Genomic DNA, 15,588 nt, shown 5'->3' on the forward strand with positions numbered 1-15,588 from the left:
AATCTAAAAAGGCCCAAGGGTTCATTCCCTGCAGAACAAGAAGCCTGTACAGCTAATTGTATGTAATATATGACCTTGAATTAGCAAAATAAGTAAAGATTTCCTAATATATCCCACATCGGCAGTAAACAGTAATGTTCTAAGGCCTGGTCTTTAGGACTATTCACCAGGGGTCTTATAGGTGATATCTGTGCGTTAGTGTCTCTAATTCGTTTATATACAGTAAGGACCATATAGAGATTAAATAATATTTAGAAATATTAGTGCCGCCTAGTGTCTAAATAGTAGTGCCGCAATATGGCTGTTGTATGTGGGAATGCTTTGTGCATGGGCGCATTAGAAAGAAGGAGGTTGAGGGTTGCACAACTGTTGATCGACTTAAAGTGTCACTGTCTTATCTCAAAGTCAATTTTTTTTTATACTTCAATATTCACCAATACAGGGTCTGTGCAGGAAACTCACCATTACAGGGTCTATGCAGGAAATTCACCATTACAGGGTCTATGCAGGAAACTCACCATTACAGGGTCTATGCAGGAAACTCACCATTACAGGGTCTATGCAGGAAACTCACCATTACAGGGTCTATGCAGGAAATTCACCATTACAGGGTCTATGCAGGAAATTCACCATTACAGGGTCTATGTAGGAAAAAGGTCACAAATGCAGTGAAGGAGCAGCAGTAGTCATTGGAGGCCAGTGGAGGTCCAGCAATAGTCATTTGAGGCCAGTACAGGAACAGCAGTAGTCATTGGAGGCCAGAGGAGGTCCAGCAATAGTCATTTAAGGCCAGTACAGGAGCAGCAGTAGTCATTGGAGGCCAGTGGAGGTCCAGCAATAGTCATTTGAGACCAGTACAGGAGCAGCAGGAGTCATTGGAGGCCAGTGGAGGTCCAGCAATAGTCATTTGAGGCCAGTACAGAAGCAGCAGTAGTGAACATGGAGGCTGCTCCTCTTAAAGCTATACCGACGAGACACAGGGGGTGGGCTAGTGCAACATTCCTGCTGATTGGAAGTGTTCCGGGCATCATGGGAAAGTGTTTTTCCTGCCCAGAACACTTCCTGCTTTCTAAAATGGCAGCAGCAGCAAGCAAAGAAAGAAAAACAAAAAGAATTCGGAGCAGACTTCCAAAAATCCGAATCCGACCGGACACGGACTTTTGGGAAAATCCGACCCGGATCCCAAACCGGCCGAACCGGTTTGCTCATCTCTAGTGGAGATACGGGTCAAGTGTGATGGATTTTCACTGTCTGACCCTTTCTATCTGCAGCTTACCCTTTTGTTTTTATAATGCAAGTCAAAGGGAACGCTTCCTGCACTATGGCATCCAGTAGCATTTTTTCTTTTTCTTTTTTTTTTTGCATCTGTTTTTTTCCCATTTACTGTATATGTTAAAGTAAATTAGTGGAGGTCTGCTGCACCTAACTACTGTGAATGGAATCCACCCTCTTCGAGTGCACTACTGTCCCAGCGCTAACGGGATATAGATAAATGAATGAATATATACAAGTGTAATAGGCTCTCAAGAAGCGGGTGAAGTGTTGCAAAAATTATAGATGCATATACACCTGTGTAGATTATTCATTCATGTTGATGAATAATCTACACTACTGTATATGTTAAATGGACAGCAAAAACATGATGTAAACTTATCCTTATTTTGTTTGAATTGCTCTGTTTTCATCAACTTGAGTCTAATGTGTATAAGTACCTCATGGCTATGTTCATGCTTGGTCAAAATGATGTCCATTTTTTTGGACAAATGTAATTTAATGGGGAAATGACGGCCATTATTGTACAACGAAGGGCGTTACTATATGTATAACAGCCACTGTCATAAAATAAGGGCCATTTAATGACATTCATGCAACAAAAACGGACGTCTTTTTGACGATGTGTGAAGGCCTAAGGCTATGTTCGTACACTGCCATTTTTTGACCATTTATTGGCCGCCTTTTAGAATGGCCGTAGTTTTGTATCATCACAGCTGTTATTTCATAACAACGGCCCTTATTTGGACAACAACATCCGTCATTAAGAAATAACAGCCGCTATTTGGACTCTGATGGCCATTAGACGGCCAAAAACACGTTTGAACATAGCCTAAAGGCTAGGTTCACACTATGTATATTTCAGTCAGTATTGTGGTCCTCATATCGCAACCAAAACCAGGAGTGGATTGAAAACACAGAAAGGATCTGTTCACACAATGTTGAAATTGAGTGGATGGCCGTAATTTAATGGCAAATATTTGCTGGTATTTTAAAACAACGGCTGTTGTATTGAAATAATGGTCGTTATTTACTGTTATATGGCGGCCATCCACTCAATTTCAACATTGCGTGAACAGAGCCTTTCTGTGTTTTCAATCCACTCCTGGTTTTGGTTGCGATATGAGGACCACAATACTGACTGAAATATACATAGTGTGAACCTAGCCTTAGTAAAGCTGTAAGATAAAATGAATACAATCACATTTAAGCCCAAGGAACATATAAAGAGATAGAAGACTGGGAGATTGTTCTACGTAATGAAATTAACAGGAGCTGAAACACAAGGGCTGATCAGATCCTTGTTACAACAACAATAGCGCAATCATCTCTAGGTACTCAAGTGAATCAATCCTCTCCAGGGCTGAACCGAGGGAACTCAATCCAAGACGAGAAGGATCTACTGAGCGTCACTAGTAAAAACAGAACAAACTGTCTTGGCACAATATGATGAAATGAATAAACAACACATGTACAATGGAAAATACGTATCAAGAAGAAATGCGGCTTAAAGGGAATCTGTCACTAGGTTTATGTTGCCTTAAATGAGGGTAGTATAAAGTATTGATATAAATGCTGAACAGATTGGTGTATTACTTATATCATTCTGTTCAGCCGTTCTCCTAATATGCAGGAGAATAGGATTCTTACCACACCCTTCCCCGCCCTCCAGCAGCTGATTGACAGTTAGATAGATAACTGCCAATCAGCAGATTGTGGGTGGAGTTTTCTGCTTCTCGTGAATATCCAGGACTACTGGGCTCATGCTCATAATGGAGAGGACTACTCATTGTCCATGTTATTCAGGAGTCTCAGAATCCGATGCACAGAACAATGTAAGTGATACATCATTCTGTTCAGCTTCTCTGTCACTACTTTATGCTATCCTGAGATAGGACAGCATAAACCTACTAACTGAGTCTCTTTAATGGCTTCTAGATTAAAATGGCCTTAGTAGAAACTGGATGTTACTTCTATGGATTAAAGTGAATCTAGGACTAACCATTCCCATATAAACTTTTTAGTATGGTCAGATGGGTGCAGCCGCGCTGAATTCTGTGCCCCTGTTTCAATTCGAGATCTGGTTCCTGAATAAATCCCTTCATATCTAATATGCCAATGAGCTTCTCTGGAGCACTGTGGGTGGCCCCAATGGCCCAATGCCCCAATGCCCCCGTTCACCACTTTAGCTGCTTTTTTGTGTTGCAACGTTATGAATATTGTGACCACCTCCAGCATTCCAGAGAAGCTAATTAACATTTTCAGAATATCCAGACCTTGAATTTTTACTATGGACACTGATCTGACTATACCTAGTACCAACCCCAATGCTGGAATTGTTGCGCAATGGGGCCCAGCTCCGGGAGAATGCTGCAAGAGCAAAATTATATATAAAAATTACTGCCCCATGGCGAGACTAACAATTCCTTCTGTACTTGTTAGTATCTATTTAGTCTCCTTCTCCCAGTTCTGAGCTGCTGCTTTTTGCTGAAGACACAAAAATCTGTGTTTGAGCTTTTTCACTCTGTGTCCCCCCTTCCTTTCTGAGATGGCTGATATAAACAAATCCCTGGAGGCTGTTTCTGTAACTTTGTAAAACTGGGAGGGTTAATCGAAGGTCAACTTGCTGATGAACTTACTATGATTTACCCTCCTGGCATTACAAAGTTGCAGATAGGGATTTTTTTTTTAACATCAGCCCCCTTGGAAGGGAGGAGGGGGGAGACAGAGAGAAAAGCTCACACACAGATTTTTGTGTCTTCAGCAGAAAGCAGCAGCTCAAAACTGGGGGTAGGAGACTGAATAGATAATAACAATGTCATGTCCATAGGGGAGCACTGAGCCTTAACTAATCCCAGCTTACTGTTTCTACCTTCTTGGATGTGCTGCATTAGGTGGAAGACCCCAACTGGCCAATGGTCCCTATGCTGCTAGCGTGCTGTGGGGGGGGGGGGTAAGAAGTCTACATTGGAGTGCCTGGATGCTGCCCCCACAGCTGATTGGTGCGAACTCCTGGTCTTCCTATTGGCCCAAGTGATGCACCCCCTGTCCAGACTGTCACTGCAGATGCGTATCGCAAAATGTCTCCCTTGGTGGGGATGCAAATCTGGAGAAAGCCTATGAATGAAGTTATTGACAGTCCTCTATGTATACCAACCTATACAAGAAAAGCTGACAATCACCCTGTGTGTCGGGAGAGTGTACAAATCCATCCAAACTCCTGTCGTTTCTTCTGTAAGCAGACGGGCAGCTGGCAGGGAGTGCACGGTAATCACTCTGTTTTCTCTGAGCTTCACAATAAGAATCCATAACGGCAAGAAGATCTCATACAAACAGCAGATAAGTCAAGAACAGACAAACAAAGTCCAGTAGCTATTCGTCTGTCACACGTCTTCCTGACCTTCTTGACAACGGTTCAATATTGAGGTACTTGTGAGCGGCTGCTGAGAATTCAGACAGAACATACGAGGAGCTAAGAACTGAAACTGTGACATGGAGGAACAGTCATGGGCATAGCTTTAGGGACGCAATGGTGGCTGACGCACCTGGGCTCTAGTTACTGAGGAGGTCGAGAGTCCCTCCACCATGTATAAAAACCCCAGTATTAGGAATGAGACAAGGTAGATGTGTATTTTTCATTGGAAATAGTAATGTTGGTCATCACAGCAAGTATCAGTGCATGCAACAAGGTCCTAAGGGTATTAGTGTAGGGGGATAGATATGAAATTTGTTGCAAAGGAACATGGTGCTGCCTGCTGCTACATCTGTCCGTTCCGGGAACTGTCCAGAACTGTGCATTTGTCTGGTGGTTTGCTCCTGTTGGGGACAGTTCCTGATATGGACAGAGGTGGCAGCAGGGAGCACCAAGTTGAATTGGAAAGAACTACATAGGGCAGGGATAGGGAACCTTTGGCCCTCCAGTGGTTGCAAAACCGCTAAGCTTTGGCTGTCCAGGCATGATGGGAATTGTAGTTTTGCAACCACTGGAGGGACGAAGGTTCCTCATCCTTGACATGGGGCATAGAGCAGCTGAAAGGCTTGAAATTTTTTTTTACATATAAGTACTATACAAATCTGTAAAACCTTATTTTAACCCCTTTTCAGCATAATTCCTGTCCCTGGGCTTTGTCTAGAATTCAGCTAAATAAGGCTAAGCTGTAATACCAGGTACAGCCCACAGACAAGAGTGGTGCTGTTTCTAATTTTTATTTATAAAAAAAAAAAAAAAAAAAGACATCAAAACAGTGTAAAAGATCCAGCATGATAATGTAATGATGCTGTTGTGTATAGGAATATTATGATTATTATTCTTATTATTGCTGTTTATAGTTTCCTTATGTATATGGAAACTTGTACTAATGTGCATTCAGAATAGTTCAATGGTATGAAATCCAATATTTAGGCATCAGGGAAAAAACACTTATCATGCAGCGTTGCTGCCCAGTTGATAGAAGGCTAGCAAGGTCAGGATCAACAGGAGATTTGGCCACAACTGTCCATCTGTTATGAAGCCACTGCCAGGATAAGGTCAGGTCGATGTGCTGCTCTATGGGCATACAGCTGGCAGAGTTGTAGCCATGTTGGACCGATGTTAATACCGACCATTGTGAATTAGAAATATATGACTTATATGGAAATACAAGATGTCTCTGGTTGTTATCTAACCAAAAATTCTGTTTTAAAAATGAGCACATAGAGTCCTGCCCGTAGACCGTAAAGAAGTGTCCCGGCACTCACCAAATTCTTAAATGCTTGTTTATTAACTGATGAATGCAATAGGTCGGAACGCATTTTCCTTCTGTACCTGTTTGATGTGACACTTATTAAACAGGCATTTAAGAATTTGGTGAGTGCCGGGACACTTCTTTACAGTCTATTAGGAGCCATTCCTATGTCGAGCATCTCCATCCTACAGAATGCCATCTCACTCCAACACTACAGAATGCCATCTCACTCCAACCCTTAGACCGTAAACCTGAGATCTCATAGTGGGGATTTCCTCACATTTAGTAATCCTTAGTGTCTAGCAGACCTGTCAAACTGGTCGGACTCGGAAATGCTCTCCAAACCCAAACGCTCTGCATTTGATTCCCCAAGAAGATGGATGCAGCCCTGACAGTTGCTGAACCCAAACAGTTTAGCAGGTCCACTGAACACTACTCATTGCCTTCCAGAAACCCACCTGTAAATTAGACTGTCATCTGTTGAGCTGTTGTATTGAATCTGATACATCCGGATCCCAGGAATATTCCGATCCAGAAACCACTGTATAAGAGCAGAGTTGTGGCTTAGTTCAGCAGTTATAACCTTCCTCTCTGGGTGGTTTAAAGAGTCATTGCCAGAAGCTCCAGGCTTGGCTGGTGTGAGAATATCTGATGGTCCTTTATCGGGTCTGTGACCCCTTTGACTGGCATTGGCGGGATGAGGTAAGGGGCTCACCGACAGCTCTACAGATGCTGTGGCATCCCCTGCAGTATTTGATGCAATGCAAGTAAACATGCCGCTGTCTCTCACGGTGGTAATGGTGATCTCCAAGGTCCCATTCTCATAGGAGACAGCTCGGGAAGAATTTGAGACAACCTTACCTTCTGGTGATACCCAATGAATGGAAGGCTCTGGGTCACCAACGGCTTTGCACTTCAAAACAACAGCCTCTCCCTCCATGACAAATATATTTTGGGAATGATGAGTGACAACCGGAGGGTCACACATAAACTCCTCCTCTGCTATACTCCAGAAATATTTTCCTATGAGACTAGAAGGTGATGCACATGTTTCAAGATCATCTTCCCTAGTCAACCGCCTGAGCCACAGAAGCTCACAATTACAATGCAATGGATTTCCCCCAAATCCCAACACAAGGGACGATAGGGGGGATCCTTTGGACTTCGCATAGACCGGAATGCGTAGGAATAAAGGATCTGGAGGAATAGTCTTCAGTTTATTGGACGTCATGTCCAGTCTGGCCAGTTTGTGAAGATTCGTGAAGACACCACTGGGCACAAAGTCAATAAGGTTGTGATCAAGGCTCAGAGAATTTACATTGGTCAATTTTGCGATGGCTTGCCAAGGAATTTGAGCCAGATTATTATAGGAAAGGTCCAGGTCTTCCAACGTGCCTAAAAAATCCTGGAAAGATCCTGAAGAGATTTCACTGAGCTGGTTGTTGCTAAGGATAAGATGTCTCAGGTTTTGCAGCCCTCTAAGCTGCTCGTACCCCATGGAGAGTATGCGGTTGCTGTCCAGGTGTAAAGCACGTAGCCCACGAAGATCAGCAAAGGTATAAGGCGTGATTTGGCTGATGGTGTTCCTTGATAGTGTGAGGTGGATTAGACGGGTCATGTTGGTGAAATCCTTTCTTCTGATCACCGTAATGAAGTTATCGGTGAGCCTCAGCTCCACTGTCCTTCTATCGATGACTGATGGTACGAAAAGCAGTCCGGTTTTAGCACAAAGGATTGCCAAGGATTGGGCAAGGTTCTGGCAGACGCATCTTTTGGGACAGATCTGAGCATCTGCTACACCCAAGGTGAGGGTTAAAATCCAGAGGATAATCCCCTTCATGATTCTGGAGCTATGAAGAAAGAGGTACATAGGGTTAGTATAGCTGGAGGTGTTCAATCAATTCAGGTTAATTTATAAAATGACTAATTGTTATAATCAAAGAGTTATTCCCAATGTTCCCTTTATATGGTAAGTTGTTATGTATTACACCTGTTCACATCATGTTTTGCTCCCGGCATACATGTTAACTGTGACTATAGGGGGTCTACTGGCCTCCATCTGGCTGGTATACGTTGGTAGACTGCATTAATTCAGAACTCAAGATCTTTTAAAGAAACATTTCCATTAACCAAATCATACTAGCCTAAGGGCCCTATTCCACCGGACGATTATCGTTTAGATTATCGTTAAATCTTTCGAATCTGAACGATAATCGTTCGGTTGAAATGCAGTTAACGATTAACGACCGAACGAGAAATCGTTGATCACTTTATAAGACCTGGACCTATTTTTATCGTTGTTCGTTCGCAAAACGTTCGCAAATCATTCGCATTGAATAAGACATCGTTCGGTCGTTCGCAATTCATACGAACGCAATAGCAAAGAAATAGCGAAGAAAAAAGGATCGCAATTACGATCATAAGTAACGATTATCGTTCCATGGAAATGAGTGAACGTTTTCAGGTCTTTTGAAATAGCGGTCGTTTGAGATCGCTAATCGTTGACGATTATGCAAACGATAATCGTTCGGTGGAATAGGGCCCTAAGGGTGATGGATGCCAACGTATGGCTACCAGTAAAGGTATCTGTTTAAAAGGAACCAGTTGGCACAACTGATGTTATAAAAGCAAGGGCAGTGCCTAATAGGTGTCTTATAAGGTTTGCTTTATAAAGTTATGCTTTTAATCTAGTTCATGGTGTATGCAACTGACTCTGGCACTGGGGCACAGACTAAGCTGTAACTAGTCATGGCTCTCTGCAGGTGTGATTGATAAGAAAGAAGGCTTCTTGTCCTGGCAGCGTCTGTCATACAAGTCTCTTTGCCTGTCAATCACACCAGCAGAGTGTGCCTACAGGCAAAGAGTCATGACTAGTAAAGATAAGTGTAAGGGTATCATTACCCGGGCCGATGGGGGCCAGTTAATAATATCGGCGCTCATTTACTGGGCCTATTACATGGCCCGATAATCGTTTAACAAGGGCTGCATGGACATCGTTACCGATCCTTGCAGCCCTTGCTTAAACTGTATACATTACCTGTCCATGCTGCAGGGCTCCTCTTGTTCTGTGCTTCTCCCCAGGTCCCGCACACTCCAGCTTCAGAGCACTTCAGCTGACAAGCCGCTCAGGCAATCAATGGCCGCGGCGGTCCCGGCCTGTGATTGGCTGAGTGGCCTGTCAGCTCAGACAGGCCGCTCTGAAGCTGGAGCGCATGGGACCTGGTGAGAAGCACAGCACAAGAGGAGCCCTGCAGCATGGATGTATTCTGTTTCCATATCGTCAGCCGTCTATTACACGTAGCGATGCGCAGTCGGTGCCCGACAATTATAGGTCCAAACCTATATCAACGATCAACTGATGACAATGATCATCGGCTGATTGTTGTGTTTATTACACGGAAAGATAATCGGCCAGATAACTTCGATTCGGCCGATTATAGTTCCGATTATTGTACCCTAAGTTGAGCATGGTGATCGTTCGGCATTTGAATACTGGTGGCTGAGGAAGTTGGATGCAGCCCTAGGGAGTCCAGGGAAACATGGATACAGCCTGAGGCTGTATTCATGTTTTCCAGGCAGACTTAGGGCTGCATCCAACTTCTTCAGCCACCGGTATTCAAATGCTGAATGATCAATATGCTCAAGTTACACTCATCTCTACTAGTTATGGATTGGTCTTGCCTACAGGCAAAGAGCCATGACTAGTTATGGCTTGTTATCTATCCTGATGGCTATTGAGGAGTAATTTGCCAAATAAAGACATGGTAGAAACCTTATTATTAACACCTCTAGTCTAGGGCACTGCCCTTGCTTTGTTAACATTAATCCTGCTTACTGCTTCCCCTTAAGACACTTTGGGAACCTCCAGTGACATCACTATCTAATGATAAACGCTATCATTGATACAAAACCTTTCTTCTTCTCTTGAGCTACCTCCAGAGCGGCAGGACAGCAGACAGGCACCAACCACACATTTTTTATTACATTATGCTCCAGCAGTGCCACCACTCTGCAGGAGGCTCAGGCAGTGCCGAATTACCTGACTTCCCTGGGGACGCCCTGATGATGTAACTGTCCATTTATGCACAATTACCATATATGGGCAGTCCATATATGGTGAGGACACAGTTACATCATCAGGGCCTCCCTCTGGGGGTGGGCATTTACAGTCCTCAAGTCCTGAAGTTTGGCCCCAGACTGGTCCCAACACAGTGTTTGCTTGGAATATTCTTTTAAATGCTACTGTAAGAGGATGAAAAAATGAAGACAAATAAACCTAGAATGGTTGGATAAAATATGGTAGACGTGTCTGAGAAGGAAATGGTGGAATATGGAGATTCTAATGAAATCAGTCAGCATGCTAAACAAGTGTTAATGGAGGTATTCCGTATGGTATGGATGATGTCTTAGAACAGCTGCCATACTTCATTACAGTAATACATAACAGGTAACTAAGCAGCTGCTTTGGAACTACAAGTCTCATTGTGCATCCATGCTGGGAGAGGTATGGCACTTTTCAATCAGAGAACTAAACTAAAGCCTTGTATCTAAGCTCTACTCAATTACTTTAAATGTCACCATGTTATCCTTTTCATACACAAGACCTTCAACCGAGACGATTTGGGGTCTTGGATGAATAATGATATTTCATTTTTCATAGATGTTTTACAAAAGCTTTGTAAATCCTTCTTCAATATGTTGTAGATGTTCCAGGGTTTAGTAATTCAAGGTTGTAGACTATAACACACGGCAGTGGCTTACAGTGAAGAAAAAACAGTACAGAAAACACCTGGAAATATGGGGAAATAATCATAGAAGTCCGGCACTATGCGCCAAACATGATACGGTATATGATATAATCCAGATTACACTCATTATTCACAATTTATGCCCTTACGGTACATTTCTATTCTCAGTCCTGTTATCGGGGGGACACTAGTAAGGATGGGTTTTTAGTTTTTAGAGGGAATCTGTCACTAGGTTTATGCTGCCTTAACCCCTTCCCATTTAGATGGTCTGCAGCAGACCATTATAATAGAGCACCGATCTGATGGATCAGTGCTCTATTACATACACAGCATTGATCTCAATGGGAGATCAATGCTGTGTATATAGAAGTCCCCCACGGGGCTTCTAATTACTGTGAGTGAAAATAAAAAAAAAGTGTTTTTAATAATAAAAAGCCCCCTCCCCTAATAAAAGTTTAAATCACCCCCTTTTTCCATTTTATAAATAAAAATAAACAAACATATTTGACATTGCAGCGTGCGTCATCTCCCAAAATATTAATTAATCACATTCCTGATCTCGTGCGGTAAACTGCGTAAGCGCAAAAAATTCCCAAAGTGCAAAATTGTGCATTTTTGGTCGCATCAAATTTTGAAAAATTGTGATAAAAAGCGATCAAAAAGTCGCACATAAGCATGTAAGGTACAGATAAAAAGTAAACATCATGGTGCAAAAAATGACACCTCACACAGTCCCATAGACCAAAGAATAAAAGCGTTATAAGCATGGGAATAGAGCGATTTTAAAGAACATTTAGTTTTTTTGAAAGGTTTTGATTTTTTATAAGCCATCAAATAATATAAAAGTTATATGTTACATATCGTTGTAATCGTAACAACCTAAGAAACTTGCATATCAAGTCAGTTTTACCATTTGGCGCATGGCGTAAACACAAAAACACCTCAAATAAAAAATATTGCGTTTTATTTTCAATTTCACTGTGCATATCATTTTTTTCTGGTTTCGCAATATATTTTATGCAAAAATTAAGTCTGCCAAGTGCTATGGCCTTTTAAACCCGAGGAGGAAAAAGCGAAAACGCAAAAACGAATACATGCCCAGAAGGGAAGGGGTTGAACTAGTCACAGAAATGCTGAAGAGATCAGTGGATTGCTTATATCATTCTGTTCAGCCGTTCTCCTAATATGCAGGAGAATAGGATTCTTGTCACACTCCTCCCACCCTCCAGCCGCTGATTGACAGTTGACTGCCTATACACAGCATGGATAGATAACTGCCAATCAGAAGCTGGCGGGCGGAGTTTTCTGCATCTCATGAATATCCAGGACTACTGGGCTCATGCACATAATTTTGTTCTTCTTCTCTGTCACTAGTTTATGTCACCCTTAGGTGGTCACCATAAACCTACTGACAGAATCTTTTTAACATTGCTTATTTGGCACAATCCAACTTGAAATCTTGGTCTCCAACTTGTGTCTCAGTACTTGTTGCAAAGCAACAGCACTGTACATGGGGACTGCCGGGGTCAGTATTGGAAAGGTCACTGTTACTATTGGGTATCACAGGGGTCAATATTGGAGAGGTCACTATTAAGGGTTGATCAAAATTTGAGCATGCTTGGGTTTGTCCGAACCTGAGCGTGTGGAATTTGATTAATGATGGCTGCTAAAGTTTGATGCCTATGGCTTTATTCTTTCCCCAGGACTTCCTAGGGCTACATTTACTACTGGGTACCACAAGGGTCAGTATAAGAGAGGTCATTATTACTAGTTGATACAAGGGAGGTCAGTATTGGAGAGTTTACTGTTACTAGTGGGTACCACAGGGGGTCATTATTGGAGGGGGTCACTGTTACTAGTGGGTACCACAGGGGGTCAGTATTGGAGGGGGTCACTGTTAAAAGTGGGTACCACTGGGGTCAGAATGAGAGGGGTCAATGTTACTAGTGGGTACCACAGGGGTCAGTTTTGAGCCATGCTCTTTTTAATATACTTACGATCTACATATTACCGACCCATGGGCCATTTTTCAAGGTACTTACAATTCTCCTGCTCCCCTCCACAGAGTATGGATGGCCTGTAAACAGATTGCCCCCATTCTGATATTACTGGTACTATCAACAGTCTCGGACCTGGAAATCTGGAAACAAAATGGCGGTATCACAATGGCTGACCTCTACCAGATCCTTTACCAAGTTTGAAGAATCCTATGGATTACCCTGTACCGCACTCTATAGATACTGTATCTCTGACTGAACCACCTGGTGATGCTCAGTTTTGTAGTCTCAAGACAATAGGGGAGATTTATCAAACTGGTGTAAAGTAGAATTGTCTTATCTAGCAACCAATCAGATTCCACCTTTCATTCCTTACAGGTTCTTTGGTAAATGAAAGGTGGAATCTGATTGGTTGCTAGGGGCAACTAAGCCAATTCTACTTTACACCAGTTTGATAAATCTCCCCCAATGTGTCTTACAATACACTATAATGGAGCCCTAAAGACTCCGGGACCCTCTGTATTAATATCTCCCCCTTATACCCCTCTCTTGGGCTATAACATTTCCTCTACTCAACTGTCTATTAAAAACAGATGGCTGACACTGATCCCTGGTCGGAGATAACTGAGTCACATTTATATGTCTGTCCTGCGGCAAACACTAAACTCATACAGTTGTGTATTATCCACCAAAGCTACAACTGTACAGAATGGGTAAACTTTCCCACAATTGTTGTCACAGATGTCACTCGTCGGGCCAACGTCTGGCATCTGATTTGGGATTTTTAGTTTGCTTGTCAATTTTGGATGAAGGTGACTGACATTCTCTCTACTATCATGTCTCACCCTTTTACTCCTAAAATATGTTTTATTCATGTATCTGCCTTTATGCACAATAAAACTAAAAATAAAGGGGTAGTTGACCAAAAAAATGTTTCTTTCAAATCAACTGGTGTCAGAAAGTGCCAGAGATTTGTAACTTGCTTCTATTAAAAAATCTCAAGTCTTCCAGTACTTATTAGCTGCTGTATGTCCTGCAGGAAGTATTGTATTCTTTCCAGTTTAGAGAGCAGGAGAGGCTTTCTATGGGGATTTGCTACTGCTCTGATCAGTTCCTGACATGGACAGAGGTGGCAGCAGAGAGCATTGTTTCAGACTGGAAAGAATACACCACTTCCAGCAGGACATACAGCAGATGATAAATACTGAAAGACTTAAGTTTTGTTTAGAATAAATTTGATTAAATAGAATAAATTATAAATCTCTGGCACTTTCTGGCATCAGTTGATTTGAAAGAAAAAAAAAATCTGGTGAACAACCCCTCTAAATGGGTTGTCAGAGGGTAAAAGTATGAAATCATGGGGGTCCGACCCTCTGGGATCTCTAAAAAAGTGCCCCAACTCCTTTGTTTTGAATGGAGCCATGGGTCAGCACATGACCCGCTGCTCCATTTATTCTCTATGGAGCTGCCAGAGATAGCCAAGTAGATCCCTGAGGGGCCCAGAGGTTTGACCCCGTGCAATCTCATACTTATCCCATATCCTGTGGATAGGCAACACGTAAAAATAACAAACCCCCACCCCCACCCCCCTTTGTGAATGACTTCAAAATGCATGATGTAAATAAAAGTTTATTGATAATCCTAACCTTTATACCCCCTTTAAGGCATCTGCCATTACTGGGCTGATCTTCATCTATGGGACAGTGGTCTCCCACAGCTTACAGCTACACAGGAGTCATTGCTTTACAACAACCAGACAGCCATAGGTTGGAGATTACTAAGATAGGGGCACGTTGAGCCAACAAGCTCGAAACTAACAATAATCTTGTCTGAGCTTTCAAATCTTTTTTTTTTTTTCTTATAGTTCTTCAATCACAATCAACTTCCCCGATCAAGTCTGCTCCATTCATTGGGAGAATTGGGCCACCCACGACTCCTTTAGGCACAACAATTAGATCCTCTGTGCTTTCCCCTTTCTAAAACTTTCTTGACTTTTCTATGTGAACACAAGCTGCTGTGATTTGTATGCCGGAGATGCTTTTTAGCTCCCGTCCCGCGGCTTGAGTGCTTCCCAGGCCCCATGACACTCGCTTTAATTTGCTCCTATACGTACAAACGCCTTAGCATCGGCGGAATCCAACTGCTGGCTGAATCGAGATTGAAAGTGTTTTTGAAGCAAGCAGTTTCCTTTGCATTTCTGAGCTATATTCTATACCACAATGGCATCTCCTCGGCTTCTTCTTCAGTCTATTCCACCCTCAGGGTAGGTTTTCCTTTTCTCTAATGGTGACTACTATTCTGATTAATCAAGTAAGATATCATTAAGGTACTGTATGACTTATATGTAGCCACGGAGCCGCTGTACATCGCAAAGCTTTGGTCTTCTTCCTCTACAATTATCCGCCGCTGATATAAAACCCCGTCTTAATTTGCTCATCTCTTTGCAAAAAATTTTGCATCGACATTGTGGCCATTTAATAAATATACATAGTTCGACATTTTCTCAGATTGCAACCGTTTTGTTTTTTTTTCTTTCTTTCTTTGGCTAACCTTATAAACTCAATGTGCCATACCCTAATTCTGCCAGTTAGAACAAGCCTTTAATGAGAGGCTAACAAGCAAATTATCTGTGGGCGAAATACATGATTCAATATGTAGAGTTTATAGTAATGGTTCAATTTCCTCTGCCCGGAGCCAGCTAATGGCTGGGAGAGGGAGGGAGAGATGAGCGGTGATAGAGGCAAGACAAGAACGAGGGCGGAGGGAGACAGTGACAGACAGAATTACGAAGAGACTGGAGATGTACAGGGAAGAGACAGACCTGGAGGAGAGACGGGGAAGGGGAGG

The 15,588-nt window shown here is 42.6% G+C and overlaps 1 protein-coding gene across 1 annotated transcript in view; it reads right to left on the reverse strand.

Annotated features, from left to right (window-relative positions):
* The window catches only part of LOC138765662 (leucine-rich repeat and fibronectin type III domain-containing protein 1-like protein), a 34,635-nt gene extending 21,770 nt beyond the window's left edge, over positions 1 to 12,865 (reverse strand). Inside the window, exons 1-2 of the mRNA XM_069942624.1 lie at positions 12,787 to 12,865; positions 6,455 to 7,846 (exon numbers count right to left, since the gene is read on the reverse strand). Coding sequence (XP_069798725.1) covers positions 6,455 to 7,846; positions 12,787 to 12,842 — 1,448 coding nt within the window. The 5' untranslated portion in view covers positions 12,843 to 12,865. The remainder of the gene's footprint in view (positions 1 to 6,454; positions 7,847 to 12,786) is intronic.
* Between the last annotated feature and the right edge of the window lie 2,723 nt (positions 12,866 to 15,588).

The sequence above is a fragment of the Dendropsophus ebraccatus genome, chromosome 10 (genome assembly GCF_027789765.1).
Source record: "Dendropsophus ebraccatus isolate aDenEbr1 chromosome 10, aDenEbr1.pat, whole genome shotgun sequence".
Taxonomy (NCBI): Eukaryota; Metazoa; Chordata; class Amphibia; order Anura; family Hylidae; genus Dendropsophus; species Dendropsophus ebraccatus.